Raw genomic sequence first — 15,594 nt, 5'->3', positions numbered from 1 at the left:
TGTTGAATTCTCTTCTCGAGGAAGCTCGAAATGTCAAGGATAAGTTTCAGATAATCTAGTGGCACACAACAACAAAGACCAATATACAAAGAGGCATCTTATCAACAAAAAAAAAAAAAAAAAACATACAAAGAGGCCAAACACTGCATGAAAATGAAACACTATCAAATTGCACTACATAAACCAACAACACCCAGAGAGTTAGAGAGAGAAGCCAAAATGTCTTTCTATAATAAGTTTCTTTTTGTTTAAAGAGTTTAGTCTTGTTTATTCTGTTCATTCTTTCATTGGATTAAATATGTTAGTCACATTATTTTGTTGTTTTTGTTAATTCTGGTTTGTTTGCAATGTTACATGTGAGGAATTTGCATCTGTGCTAATTTTATTAGAGATCTTAAATGCAGTATTTAATGGGTTGTATTATTCTATTTACAAGCATAGAAATCTTATCCTTTTACTAGTCTTCTTGGCTGGAATCATAAATGGGTTGTTTCTATAGGTAGAGTAGGAGTGTCATTCTTAATGGACGGAGTATAATTTTAGGAAAAGTATTCAGTTGGGGGGAGATAACGTTCCATCATTATTCATTAGGGATGTGATCAAAATGTCGTCCAGTTTGAATCTTGTTATTGAATATATTTTGATGGTCTTAATAATTAAATCATGAATGTCTAGATACAAGAACCCTTAAACTAGTTAAATTTTTTTTTGAGAAACAAACTAGTTAAATTATTATTGTGTGTACCATACATTTTTTTCACATAAAAGTAGACCTTACATGTGGATCTTGCACATAAATCCACATTTATGTGAGAGAAATGTTATACCCTAAGTCTAAGCCTACATAATATTTTCTCAAAAACTAGCCCCTAAGTCTGTCTAAATATCCATTATACCATCATCGAGCACTTAATATATTCATTTGCTCAAGGTAGCTGCATTTTTTAGCCTTCATAACAGCTCGTACAAAATTTTATTTCATTTTTTATTATTATCTATTTTAACATAAGAACCTATTTTTTTTTCTATTTTAAAAAATCACTTTTCAGAACATTTATATCAAATTATTTATTCCAAACTCCATTTCATTAAAATATCAAATTTTTTTGATTTTTTTAAGTTTTTCAATTCTCTGCACATGCTACAACCACCATCCACTCTTTTCCTACATCATTGGGAAACACAAAAAAAGAATAAAAAAACAAAATGCGCAACCGCAATGCTTGTGTATATTTGCACAAGTCTGGTAGCAAACATGCGTTTTGCACAATTGATGTGTAAGTTGATGTAGGTAATTTTTGGGTTTGGTTTAGCAAAATTTGGGGCTTATGCTATTTTACATACACAGATATGAATGCTCTTAATTGTATGCTTCAACATTGTTTTCAATAATCTAAACCCCAATTTTTTTTTTTTTTTTTTTTTTTTTGCCCTAGGTTAATTTTTTGTGATTGGTTCTTAAACATTTTCCCATGTCTTCACTCACGTACTGCATGCAACCAAGCTGTGTGTGATCTATATCACCAAGTTCTTATGCGCACCATTGTGTTAGTTTGCATGTAAAGGAAAATGATAGATTAACTCCTCTTGTGTTCGTAGCTTATGGTATCATATTTTATACTAAATGAATTGGAGAATTCTTTTACTTTCAAATCAATTCCATATCAAGTTTCAGATTGATAGTAATTCCCATGAGAAAAAGCATCTTGAGCATCTCCTTCCACTATTGCATCGTGACATCTCTACCTTATCTGCACCGAGCTCATTGAGGCTAGTCAAAATGATGACTTACTACATGCTTTAGAGAGGAATATTTACTGCATTTCAGTGTTTTCATAATTTCATTTCAGTCATACATACATCATTAGCATGTTCACTGTTCCTGGATCAGCATTCTATTTTGAAAGGCATAGTTTGTCCAATATGCGTTTTTGTGTGTGTTTTTAGTACACGATTTGTCCCTCTTTAGAACCATGTGATCCTTGTAGGTGCTTGTTTGAACTTTTACAAATTTTGAGATATGAGTACCATCAAATAACTTGGGGCAGGTTTATTAAAGAGATCCTTATACTAGATATGGAAGAGGTTGGTTTCCTGGTGGAAAGCAATGAAAAATGTATCCCTGAGTGGCTAGAAGGTGTTATCAATATCATGCCCCATAGATTGCCATAGACAGGAACACACAATGATAAATATTGAAATTTGATGGTGATCATGAGTGAATGATACCAAATTTCAATTGCTTGGAAATTAATGCACTATTAAGTAGTAACTTCTTTTTTTTGGAGAAACTTGCCCAAGTAACTTTTGGAGAGATTTGGTAGGTATACCAATGGAGTGCTCTATTTGCTAATGTGGCACTTAACGGATATGTCAACAAACCATTAATGGAGAAGTTAATTTTACTAATAGAGATAAGTTTTAGGGTGTAAAACTCAATTAAATTCAAGTTAACTCCAAATGTTAGGAGTGTATTTTGCAATTTATCCAAAAACTTTTTATAAAAAAATTGATAGTACCCCATCATATATGAGTTTTGGAGATTTTTTTTTTTTCAAAATAACACCAATTTTAAAACAATTTTATTAGTTTCCATAGTTGCTAAACTATTTAGTAAACTAACGTATCAAGGGTAAGAGACTTGATTTCAATGAAAATTCACCGGGAAGTTGAGTTTTAAACCCTGAGTTCCACAAACGAAAACCAATAAGCCTCAGTCTCTTCTTCTTCTTCTTCCTCTTCTCCCTCTGAAAAAAATTCCACGACAACCAAAGAAATAACAAAAACACAAACAAGAGATCAAAGCAGAAACCACATGAAGCAAGAGATCAACCACGAACCCAGCGGCGAACCCAGTTGGTGAACCCACGAACCAGGCGGCGAAACCCACGAACCTGTGTAATCCTCAGGCGAAGGTCGTTTTCCCTCTGTTTCACTCTTTTTTTATTTGTGCAGAGCACACACAACACACACTGTGGGTCTCTGTCGAATCAAATGGAAAGCGAAGGCAGCAACATCAGCAACGACAACAAGGAAAACAAGCAGTGGAGAGCAGAAGAAGCGATAGCAGGAAACGCTGAAGCCCTTCAGGCACTCAGAGAGCTCATCACTTTTCCTCTCTATTACTCTTCACAAGCTAAAAAACTCGGTCTCAAAGTAAGTACTTACAAACAAACAAACAAAGACTCTACTTTATTTACCTTTTATTTCGTATTCAGTGATCTGAATCGTTGTTATTAATTAGTATTATGTTCTAGCTTTAGTTTTAGCCTAATTGGTTTCTGGGTTTGCTTCCAGTGGCCCAAAGGTTTGCTTCTCTATGGTCCACCAGGCACTGGAAAGGTATTTCTCTCTGCAAACTTATACATACATTTATATATTCTTTAATGGGTATTGTTTTGTTCAGACTTAAATATGTTCTGTTGTGAATTGGGATTCATTTAGCTTGGCCAAAGAATATATAGGTAATGGGATGCTTTTGTGGGAATTTATCAATGAAGTTTGAGGTATGTTTTTGGTCCTGGGCATGAGCATAAACTGCTTAGTCCGGCAAGGGCGAATGACCTTGGATTACCTTGGTAACTAGTTCTGGTGACTGGGATTAGTTGCCCGTAAATTTTACTGGGTAGAGGCGAGTCTAAAGGGCTCTTATTTAGAAAGGTTCCCTACATTATAAAAAAATAAAAAGGAAGTTTGAGGAATGATTTCCATTTTTTCCCCTATTGGGTTAGTGGCAATCAATTTTGTTTTCTTGAAAGATTTTATTTTGTGGCAAATGGAGTCCAATGGTGTGTGTGTGTGTGTGTGTTTTTTTTTTTTTTGGGGGGGGGGGGGGGGTGGGGGGGTGTGTTTATGTTAAATTCGGCATTTTTTTGTTTTGTTTTAAAAATGCAGCCTCAGGAAAGAAATGTGTGCGCACTTTTGATGAAATTGTTAATGTCTTGGTACAAGGTTTTGTTCTTGACATGTGGGCATTGTAGGTTTGTGCAAGTTTTGATTTTTTGATTTTTTCTGTTTAGTATTGGGAAGCTGGTTATCCTTCAAAATTTTCGGTTCAAGTTTTGTGTTATGTTTGGTTTACAAAAAGAAAACGAGAAACAAAGTGAAAATTTGTACTACAATTTTTTTGGGTGAATTTTCTGTAACTCATTCTTTTGCACAATCAATGGAGGCTGACTCTTTGCAGGGAATGATGAGGACAGGGTTCACAACTCAGTACATGTTCTTTATTTTTCTCTTTTTGCCTACATGTATGCGTATCTAGGTTTGTCTGTCTAATTCAAGTCTGAGTAGCTTATAGTTGGTGATGAGATGATGTCTTGGTTTGGTTTGCTTGTATTCGAAGTTATGAGATTAATTCCATTTTATTTTATTTTTATTTTTCTTGCTATCCTAGACAAGTTTGGTACGGGCAGTTGTTCAAGAATGTGGTGCACATTTAATCATTATCAGGTATGGGATCATCACTTATTTGTATGTTCTTTGCTTTAGATTTTGAAGACTGATCTTTGTGTGGTGCTGAAGCCTTTGTTCTCTTAAAGGTTTATAGTTTCATGTCCTCCAGACTTTTTATTTGTTTCATCATTTTATGATTGATTTTATTGTTGGGTGTGTTCTGCAGTCCACACTCTGTTCATAGAGCACATGCTGGAGAAAGTGAGAAAGTTTTGCGGGAGGCATTTTCAGAGGCATCATCCCATGCAATGTTGGGCAAGCCATCAGTTATCTTTATCGATGAAATCGATGCACTCTGTCCTCGTCGTGATTTTAGGTATGTAGATGAGAACGTTGATGTATTTGTTACCTCACCATTTGATGTATGGACTTTTGAACTGCACTTTCTATTAATATGCGTGGCAAAAAAATTAATAGCATAAGGAAATTGAGTACTTGAAGGTGTTATAAGGAGAGGAGAGGAGAGGAAGATTCTTTTTTTTTTTCCTCTGTAAGTTGGGGCTTATGATGTAAGTGGGTTGAGGTGGGTATATGCTTATTGAAAAATATGTTATTAGGTAGTGTTTTTTTTTTTTTATGATAAGTATAAAATTTTGATATATTAAGTAGTGTTGCAAATCAAGACTTTGTTAGGTTGGCTTTGTTTGAGTTTCTGGCCCTTTGGAATTGGAATTATTGTAGTTTCATTAGGCTCTAGTCAAGAGGGGTGGTATTATGAGTATCATATCCTTGGTAATTGAACTGTGGATGATGTTGATCATGAGCAATGAGATAAAATTTCTAGTGTCTTGTTGCAGTGTCTTGTTGATTAAATTTCTAGTGGCCAAAAACTCAAACTTTTCTGATCTCTATCTGCTCTCCAACACCTATCTTTTTAACTGTTCTGTGCATGCACATGTGTGTTGACATTTGAGGCACACTGCAGATATAATGCCATTTGCTTTTTTCATTATTTGCCTATAAGATGATGTGGAACATGGCATATAACTGAACTGTGTCCCTGTGACACTGATTGTAATGGCTGCACTAAGTGATGTTTCATATGCAGAAGGGAGCAAGATGTTCGTGTAGCCTCTCAACTCTTTACACTAATGGACTCCAGTAAAGCTTCCTCAAATTCTGCACCACAAGTTGTCGTAGTTGCCTCCACTAACAGGTTATTGTCTCTCTCAGATCTATAGAGTTAGAGTTTCTGCTGCTCTATTTTCCTACAAACTTGATTATTGTACATCTATAAAAGTTTCTTAAGAAATTTACTTTGTCAACATATTTTTCATTACTGGTTATTGACTTATAGAATATATTTGGAGTTGCTACAAATATATGATTTCAGGTTGCCTTAGCGCATTTTTCTGTAGCTTTCCTGCTGTAATTTTGTGATTTTTTTTTTTATTGTATCTTGATTATGGCAATTTCTTAAATTGAATTGTGTGAAAATTTTATAATTGGTTATTACCATTCGTTCTATGTCAAAGCTTATTGTGGGCAATGGGCTGTTGTTTCGTGGTGATTTAAACTTTCGAGTCTACCTGATCTTCTACAGAACTTAAGGCAATTGAATTATACTATGAGTTCAATATCATATGATTTCCAGTTCCAGTTCCAGTTCCTTTGTTTTGTACTGTTTGTATAAACCTTTAAATGTATTTTTAATATCTGATTTCTGTGTACGAAGAGTGGATGCAATTGATCCTGCACTAAGAAGATCAGGGCGCTTTGATGCTGAAGTTGAAGTTACTACACCTACTGAGGAGGAACGCCTTCAAATTCTCAAGGTTAGCATGAGTCTCTTAAATTTATGTGCCATCCTTGGGTCCATTATCCTATGACACTCATCAGTCTACCAAAATGCTGCCAGTAGTGCTTCAAACTAATTTTAAATCTTTTAGCTAGTTTGATAGGAGGTTGGATAGTTAAGTACACTATTATTGGCTGAAAGTTGACATTATTTGTGTTAATTAATTTTCAGCTCTACACAAAGAAGGTTCCTTTAGATCCCAATGTTGACTTAAGGACCTTAGCTGCATCTTGCAATGGCTATGTTGGGGCTGACTTGGAAGCTTTATGTCGTGAGGCTACCATATTTGCGGTCAAAAGGTCTTCTGATGCAAATGAAGATGCCAGTGTGCTCAGCTTAACAATTGAAGACTGGGAACATGCAAAAACCATAGTTGGGCCCAGCATAACAAGAGGTGTTACTGTGGAAATCCCAAAGGTGACTTGGGAAGACATTGGAGGACTAAAAGATTTGAAGGTTTGTAATATAAACTTCTCATTTTGCATTGAAATCCTCGTGGAACTCCTGAGGACACCTTTTTTTAAAATTCTTGGACAGAAAAAGCTCCGGCAAGCTGTTGAGTGGCCTATTAAACATTCTGCTGCATTTTCAAGGCTGGGAGTATCTCCTGTACGAGGAATTCTTCTCCATGGGCCTCCAGGATGCTCAAAAACGACCCTTGCTAAAGCTGCAGCTCATGCCGCCCAAGCTTCTTTTTTTTCCCTGAGGTTCGAACATTTTGCTTGTCCCAACAACTGATATGTAGCTCATGCTGCATTTTTTGGATGTTATTATATGCTTAGCATTGAAGTCCACCTGTTTTATGAATCACCTGCTATACGCACATTGAGATTACTCATCAGAAAATTAAAAAGAAGCATTTGAGACTGAAAGCTTCAAATTTAACTATCTGGTTTCTCAATCAAAGTGGTAGACAAAATAAATGTTTACCATCACAAAACAATCTTGAGATTAGCAAATGGGCTAGTCAATGAGCTGTACCGTCTGGAGAGATTTCGGGTAGTAAACAGTGGCCAAGGTGACTGAACCAATAATGAACTAAGATGTTAAAACAATCCCTTAATCGCTCTCAATCAAGCGAAGCACTTAACTGTAAAATCTGTGCAGAATTAGCTAATCTAGGGACTTGCATAAGAAGAGATCAACAAAGAAAAAAAATGAAGGATTTTCCTTATCTAATTTGAATAGTTCCTTGGGTTTCTTGCAATAACTATCAGTAAAATAATCTTCTCCTGAGTTATCTAAAGCCCATATTTCATCCCAAAAAAAAATAAAATCGGCCTTCCTAAAAAACTAACAAGCTATTGGATGAGTTTTTTTTTTCTTTCTCCCTCAATTTAACAAAATGATATTTCCAATGGCAAAATGTTCTCTTTGGCGCTCCCTAAATGGCTATTTTTGTTATCTTCAAAAGAGCCCTCCCTGACATTTGATCCCGTACCAGATTATGATTAGGTTTATGTCTGGCTTTGGCTTATGGTTATGAAAATCTTTATGTTCAACCTTTTAGATTTGTATGCCTTGGAAATTTATAAAGTATGAATCAGTGGTGCAGAATTGTATTCGATGTATGTTGGAGAGGGAGAAGCTTTGTTGCGGAACACATTTCAGAGAGCTCGCCTTGCAGCACCAAGCATAATATTCTTTGATGAGGCTGACGTTGTTGCTGCTAAACGGTTAGTTTGCTTGTGTCGTGTTGTTAATACATGCTAAATATGACTACCCTCCACGTGTTTTGACATTAGCATAGAACTATGTGGTGCATGCAAAGATATGTTTTGACACTAACCTCCACAAGCATGCCTAGACAAACTCTGTGGTACATGCAAAGATATGTTTACACAACTTAAGAATACATAATGTGAACTCAAGATTGTGGGGATGCAATACATGGAAGGATTGTGATGTAAGTGTTCACTTTCTGTTGGTTTCCACAGGATATCATGCTTGTCAATTTTTTTGTTTCAATTCTAGTTGTAAAAATTTATATTGGATAATTTGGATATTTTTACAAAGGACATGGGAAATGGAATCATTTTTTTTGCTAATTTTTTTTATAAATGAGTTCATTTTGTTTTTCATAATGCTTAAAATAAGACCATCTGTATTTCATCCTTTTATATGAGGTTTTATTTTTTTTTTTTAAATTAATCACTTACAGGAGGAAATTTCCATCAAATTTTCTAAAACCTTTTATTCTAAGGATTGATCTGTTCACTTTCAAATGATGACAGCATGATTTCACTTTGATTGTGTGTCTCCCTACGATTCCTATGATTCAAGAAGGACAGCACATATTACATCCTTTCTAGTATGTATGTGTTTTGCTGTTCTGGAAACCCAAAATGGTTGCCTGGTGATACAAGCCTGAACAATTAGGTGGTTGAACTGTGTCAGTTGGTCCACAAAATTCCAACAACCAGATTTTCTATAGAGAACCATTAACTATTTATCGCCATGCAGGATTAAGTATGATATCAGCTAGCCTGGTTTACTTGTTAACCAACTTGCCCTATACTACATGTAACCTTAATTTGGCTTGTTTCCTCACTCTCCAACACACCAACCCCCCCCCCCCAACAACAACAACCTTATTAGTGCTCAATGTTGCAAAACTATGATCGCGTGATGTATAAGTTCTGTTAAGATTTTTAATTAATGACTTAATCCAGTTTTTGCACTGAGAGCTAGGTTATGTCCTGGCTTTCAATGGAAGGTGTTAGGATGGGATCCAAACACAATTAATAAACTTGTAGGTTTTTTTTTCTTCCTCTATATGATTATTATTATTTTAAATGGCAGAGGTGGAAGTTCAAGCAGCAACATTACAGTTGGAGAGAGGCTTCTATCTACTTTACTAACTGAAATGGATGGTTTAGAAGAAGCTAAAGTAAGCATTTGTTCGCAATAATTATTTTATTTTCCAGTTATCTTAAAATTTTCTGTAGGATAAAATGGAAAGAGCTTCTAGTTTCTTTTCCTCTAATTCATGTTTATGCTCATTTTCTTTTTAAGGGAATTCTTGTTTTGGCTGCTACAAATCGTCCTCATGCAATTGATGCTGCACTTATGCGCCCTGGACGCTTTGATCTGGTAAGAAAGTTTGTTCACTGTGTCCTTCATGTTCATAGTGAGTATTATACTTGTAAAGTTGGTCTCTCTCTAGTTAGTGCAAAGTTTGAGATTATGAACTTCAAAATAGCAAGTTAGTGAATCAGTTTGCATCCCTGTCATCTTGCATGAGATAACACTATATTACTTCAGATTCCTGAACTTTTTGTGGTACTCTTTTATGTATGATATACTGTTCCAATTAAAGTTATAGTGTAGTGTGGGAAACAAGTATTGGTCTTTTTGTGGTTTTCCCTTGTTATTTTTCCGGTTTGCTTTGTGCTCTTTTTGCATGAGATAACACTATATTACTTCAGATTCCTGAACTTTTTGTGGTACTCTTTTATGTATGATATACTGTTCCAAATTTCCAATTAAAGTTATAGTCTAGTGTGGGAAACAAGTATTGGTCTTTTTGTGGTTTTCCCTTGTAATTTTTCTGGTTTGCGTTGTGCTCTTTTTGCTTAAGCAGTTTTTTTTCAATATACATCTTTCTTACTTATAAAAAAAAAAGTATTGGCTTGTTAGTGTCCTGTTGTTAAATATTTAGTTTTTTGGGTCTAAGGCAAGAGTCTTTTTTGACTTCTGTCTTTTTTTTATTAATGAAATTGTAGGTACTATATGTACCACTACCCGATCTAGAAGGTCGTTATGAGATACTTCGTGTACATACACGTAATATGAAAATAGGACCGGATGTTGATCTCAGAAGAATAGCAGAAGATACCGAACTTTTCACAGGAGCTGAACTGGAGGGTCTGTGTAGGGAAGCTGGAATTGTTGCTTTGAGGGAAGACATTACTGCTACTGTTGTGTGTGATCGGCATTTCCAGATTGTTAAGGATTCTTTGAAACCCGCATTAACAAGGGCAGAAATTGATTCCTATGCATCGTTTATGAAAAACCCTTCTGTGAAACGCTCTGGCGAGTTTGTATCTAGTGTCAAGAATGATAGCAAGCACAAAAAAGAAACATTGGGTCCATTATTTACTCTAAAAGTCGGTGTTGTAAGCTTTATCTTACTTGCTGCTGCTGCTGCTGCTAAATATTTTCTCACTAGTACTGATCAAACCCTACTTGAACTAGCTACTACCTGAAGAATTTGCTGGAGATGTATGCTATTTTTTTTGTTATAATTAGCCTTTTCCCCTCCCTAATTCCATAGTTTAATGTCACTACAAATTTATAAATTTAAATGTTATATCTCCAAAGATTTTTGAGAGTTCTTAACTAAAAGTGACCTTTATGTATTTTGGCTTCCCAGTGTAATGTTGAGGGTTATCTTAAAAAATAAATATACAAAAATTCATATGGCTTGTACAAAGTTTTAAATCTTTTTTGGGGGGCTTAAATGCTATACACCCTTTTGAGATTGCAATCTAAATTGGTCTTTCAACTATGAAAACTTATAATTTACACGTTCAAATATTACAATAATATTAATGTGGTCTATCAACATCGGTTAGAATTTTGTTTTTAACTTATACACATGATGTTGCTTTGGACAGAAAAAGGCATTGTTTTAGTCAGGCTAGACTGTAACAAAATTTGCACGTTAACATCGTTGTAATAATTGGGGCATATTAGAGCGACTAGACTGATTTAGATTTGACTCCAAACCTGAAGATTGTAAAGTGTATTTTAAGCATTTAGCCATGTTTTTTTCATTTGCATTGGTTATATTCAATTTTGAGCTATTAAAACATCCTCTAGTCTAACATTCCCATATAAGTCTCTTTCTAAAAGAAAATTAAAGCTTTTAATAAAATATGATCCACAATAACCCTGTATTAGCAGAAAGTGAGTACTTTTCTCGTTGAATTAGATTTAGTTCCAATGAATTGTCAGTTATTTCCATGATTCGTTGGCTAGAGCTAAGCACTATGAAAAAACTTGCTGTGGAAACCAAACTAAAAATGTACCTAACTTTCTTTCAGTCATTTCTTCCAACATCTTAAGTGCAATTACATCTTAAACACAGTAGCAATTACAAGGTTACAGTTCTGGGTATTAAAAAAGAAAATGATCGTAACAATTAAATGTAACTGAAAAACACGCAAAAATTTTGAAACTTGGATTTGGCTTCAAAGATAGGCCACATACATTGTCGTGTTGATCTACCTATCCAGAAACTAAAATCAGCTCCTACATTATGGCTAAAAGACCATATATCATTCTTTCTCAGGTTTTTGTTTCGGCTTAGTCTCGTGAACGCTCTCCACCGGAGGCAATGTCTACACACAATAGTAGTAGAATAAGACATATCAAACAGGTCATGCAGTCATGGATAACAAGATAGGACCAGTGTTTCAAACATTTTTATCAAACAGGTCATGGGCCTATAAAATATTTGGATATAACATACTGACAATGTGCCAAAGATTGAAATGGTTATGAGAGAGAGGCTTACATTTTTTTTTTTTTTTTCGATCTCACACACTTTCTCTCTCTCTAGCGTCGCGAGAAATATGTGTTTTTTTTTTTAATTTTTAAGGGCTTTCCTCCCAGAATTACTGGTGAACTTATAAGCAAATCAATAATGAAGTCTGAAAGGCCCAATTTGGGGGACCTCTTACGTTGAAGACTTGGCTCTTCTTCTTTTTTTAAGGTATTGGGCTTTAGTAGTTGGCTATTAATGGGTTAATTGGATCCAATGCTTAATTCAAAGCAAGATTTTCCCCCCTATTGGTTAAAGTCTTGTAGTTTTGGACCTCCATATTCAAATTTCAACTCCCCTGATTATTGAATTATAAAAAATAAAAAAAAAATGAGAAATTTTTATTTTTTTATAGATACCATTGACTTTTAATAATGGAATCACTCCATGATAATTACAATTTATCATTAGACTAATTAATTTTTAGTGCAGATAAAGTTCAAACACTAAATCTCTTATTTGATGACAAAATATTTTACCACTTAAAACCACCAATAGAAGAGAATTTAAGAGAAGATTTTCTCCTATTAAATAGTAGAAGTTTAATAAATTTATACATAAATTTTAAATAATAATAATAATAACTTTAGGAACTAATGTATTAGAACTTCAATATGTATTATGTTGGCAAACCATGATTAAAACATAGAGTCTAGGTTTAGGCTTGCTCAAAGTGTGATTTAATGTAAAATTGGAATCGAGTGATTACAGGATTTATTGGACAAAATTTGCAAAGCTCGATCAATAAAAAATTAGACTCCATTGATCGAAACTCGTGCAGATTTAATTTTCTACAGAAATTCCAATTCAGCCCAAACCCATATGACATGTAGGGTTAAGTGTTTTACTCCAAGTATAAAAGGAAAAACCCTAGCTACGTTTTACAAGTCTTTGGAGAGTTGTGTGTTGAATCTTTTGTGAGATTTGAGAGATGTTTACCTTCATACACACACATAGAGTTGTCAAGATCAAGATTTGCGTTAAGAACTTGATGATCTTTTCAGTTACTGCATAAAAAATTTTAAAGAAGATTCGAAACTTTTGAGCAGAGTCTCAAAGTCACAAGTAGGAGAACTTGTGGTTGCTATAAATCAAGAAAAGAAGTAGTCTGTGGACTTGAAATTGTTACATGGTCGTGGTAGTAAGTTTTTTACTCGAAATAGCAGTATAGCCCTTTATATAGTAGCTTAAAGCTTATCAAAATATAGGTCACGAGTACTTGTAGAAATATACCTTATCAAAATATATGCCTAAAACAGTGTAAAGAAACACAACTAAAAACTAAAAACATAATATAAATATCACCAAAAGACCCAACCAATACTATGTACTATCTAGTAGCAAGATGGCTTTCCATGTATCAATGAAAGTTGTTCACTTTGAAAAATGTTTAATTTATAATAAATACTTACAAATTGGTCGACAGTCAACATAATAACTATTATTTCAACACATAATAAATACATATTGTAATCTCTATTTTATGATTATTGATATATTAATGTGTAGGATTTTTTTTTGGGATAAGTAATGTGTAAGATTTATATATTAGAAAAGTCAAAACAACATTAATAATAGGATCCTTAAATACCTATGATATAATTTTTTTTTTTTAAAACCTCACTTTCTTTTATCACTGCACACTCTTAGTGCGATGATCTTTCCGGTTTCACAAATATAAGTGGTTGTGGAGTACTATGGGGGGCAAGGGTTGGGGTTATGTTTAGTAACGGTTTTTATTTTCTATTTTCAAAAACTTGTTTTGAGGAATATAATGAAAAAATGATTTTCTTGTATTTTTGAAATAAAAAACATGTTTGGCTAGTTGAAATTAAAAAAATTGTTTTTTGAAGAAAAAATTGAAAATACTAAAATATGTTGTTACTAGAATTTAAACTCTAATGCTAACTCATTAAATGAGACAGATTCATTAAATTAAATGCATGTTTTTATTGATTTTTTGAAAATTAGAAACTGAAAACAGCATTTTACATGTTTTCAGTTTCCTTCACAAATTGAGTTTTGAAAACAATTTTTGTTTTTTGTCCATTTTAGATTGCCAAACAAGTTTTAGTCTCAAAAGTAGAAAATTGTTTTTGGAAACAAAATATAAGGAGAAAAAACAAGTACCAAACATCCCCAAGTCTTCAGAAAATAGTTTCACACATATATACACTTAGATTATATTAGAATTGAATTTCTATTTTGAATTAAAAAAAAAGATTTCTATTTTGTATTTTTTTTAAAAACCATTATATGAAATTCAACCCATGCATTCTTCAAAAAAATTTTTTTTTTGGTTAAACACTTTTCACTTAGCATTTTACTGAACTTTATTAAATTAATATTAAAAGAGAGCTTTGCATTTTCCCGGAAAGGAGCACTGAAATTTCGGTCCTTTTTCATCACTTCCAAATTTCTAGGTCCTCTCCAAATTCTCTTCTCAGTCTTTTCTCTCTCTTCATATGCAAATTTCAGATTGGATTTCTACTCACTCTGATTCGACCCAATTTCAAAACCACGCAAGTCTCAGGTTAGGGATCAAGTTATTTCTTCTTCCCTAATTTCAGATCCACCTGTTCTAGCCCCAATCTCAGGTGCGTCTCCTTGATTCTCTCAGTCTCATCTATTGTTAAAATTTTGTGGAGTTTGATGTGTTGTTAGTTGTTACAGTCTTTTTTTGCTCTGATTTTCGGACTAAATTATTTTAGTTTTTTGAGTATTTTCTGGGTTTATGATGTTTGTGCTATTTACTGGATTTATGAAATGAGATCAAAACTTCAAATATCAACACCTAACCCTTAAAACTGAGATCTTTTGTCTTTATTTTCTGGGTTTATTTTATGAGGTCAAAGCTTTTATTTTTTCAACTTTGCATTCTTCTTTTATCTTCAGGTTGGGTTCGTCGGGATTTTTTAGAAAATAACTACAAAACCCAAACAATATCATTAGTTAGGAAACGTTTCAAACTAATTTGGTTTATAACAATTCGTGGCAGACTGGCCAGAAATTCAAACACACACACACAAAATTTGAAACATAGTATTTATTGTTGCTACACTTTTGTTGAGACACATCAGCGGCCACATCATCCACATATTCCAACAATTTCTCTCTTATTTTTTATTCTTCTTCTTTATTAATTTGTACATTACTATTGCATTTCCTCTTACCTTTTCCCCTCCCTTTCATTTCTCCACTACTCTCAACCTTAATGTCATTCGCCCTCAATCCCTTCCTCTTCCTTTTATTTTGGCTCTTCTTATCCCCAATCTCATACTACAAATTTGATAGTCTCACTTGCACTCTATACATATTTTCCCTACACAAAAAAGTTTATTACCCTCTATTTTTTGGTGGATTTTTTTTTTTTTTTTGGTATCTCTACTTTAGATTGATAAATTTTTGTATTCTTTAGAACTCTACTTTGGATTGATGCAATTTGGTTTGTGTTTTTATGTTGTTATCTTTTTTTTTTTTCCTTTTATTGTTAAATATTATCCTATTGCATTATAAAGATTGCATAGGAATATAATATTATTTTGTTGCATAACATAACTTTGATAATTTAGTGTTTATGAGTCATGACTATATCTTTTATTTTGACTCTTCTTTTTCTCATATTATTTTCTATAAATTTGCTATTCCCTCTCATATTCTCTCCTGAAAAAATGTAATTATTCTCTCTCTCTCTCTCTCTCTTATTTATTCTTTTTTGCAACTCTACTTTAAGTTGATGAATTATTGTATCTTTTTATAACATTATTTTGGGTTAATACAATTGGTGGGGTGT

General features: G+C 33.5%; 1 protein-coding gene across 1 annotated transcript; it reads left to right on the top strand.

The window, feature by feature from the left end:
- Positions 1 to 2,569: 2,569 nt before the first annotated feature.
- LOC115979069 (cell division control protein 48 homolog B-like) lies at positions 2,570 to 10,586 on the top strand. Its single transcript, XM_031101028.1, has 13 exons — positions 2,570 to 2,859; positions 2,956 to 3,156; positions 3,298 to 3,342; positions 4,397 to 4,452; positions 4,622 to 4,771; positions 5,504 to 5,611; positions 6,131 to 6,230; positions 6,425 to 6,709; positions 6,791 to 6,960; positions 7,801 to 7,929; positions 9,056 to 9,143; positions 9,269 to 9,346; positions 9,979 to 10,586. Exons 2-13 carry the CDS (start codon positions 2,995 to 2,997, stop codon positions 10,459 to 10,461), a joined length of 1,854 nt encoding a protein of 617 aa, XP_030956888.1. The 5' UTR covers positions 2,570 to 2,859; positions 2,956 to 2,994; the 3' UTR covers positions 10,462 to 10,586.
- The last annotated feature ends 5,008 nt before the right edge of the window (positions 10,587 to 15,594 follow it).

This window comes from Quercus lobata, chromosome 3 (genome assembly GCF_001633185.2).
Source record: "Quercus lobata isolate SW786 chromosome 3, ValleyOak3.0 Primary Assembly, whole genome shotgun sequence".
Lineage (NCBI taxonomy): Eukaryota > Viridiplantae > Streptophyta > Magnoliopsida > Fagales > Fagaceae > Quercus > Quercus lobata.
This window is presented reverse-complemented; position numbering and strand designations above follow the sequence as displayed.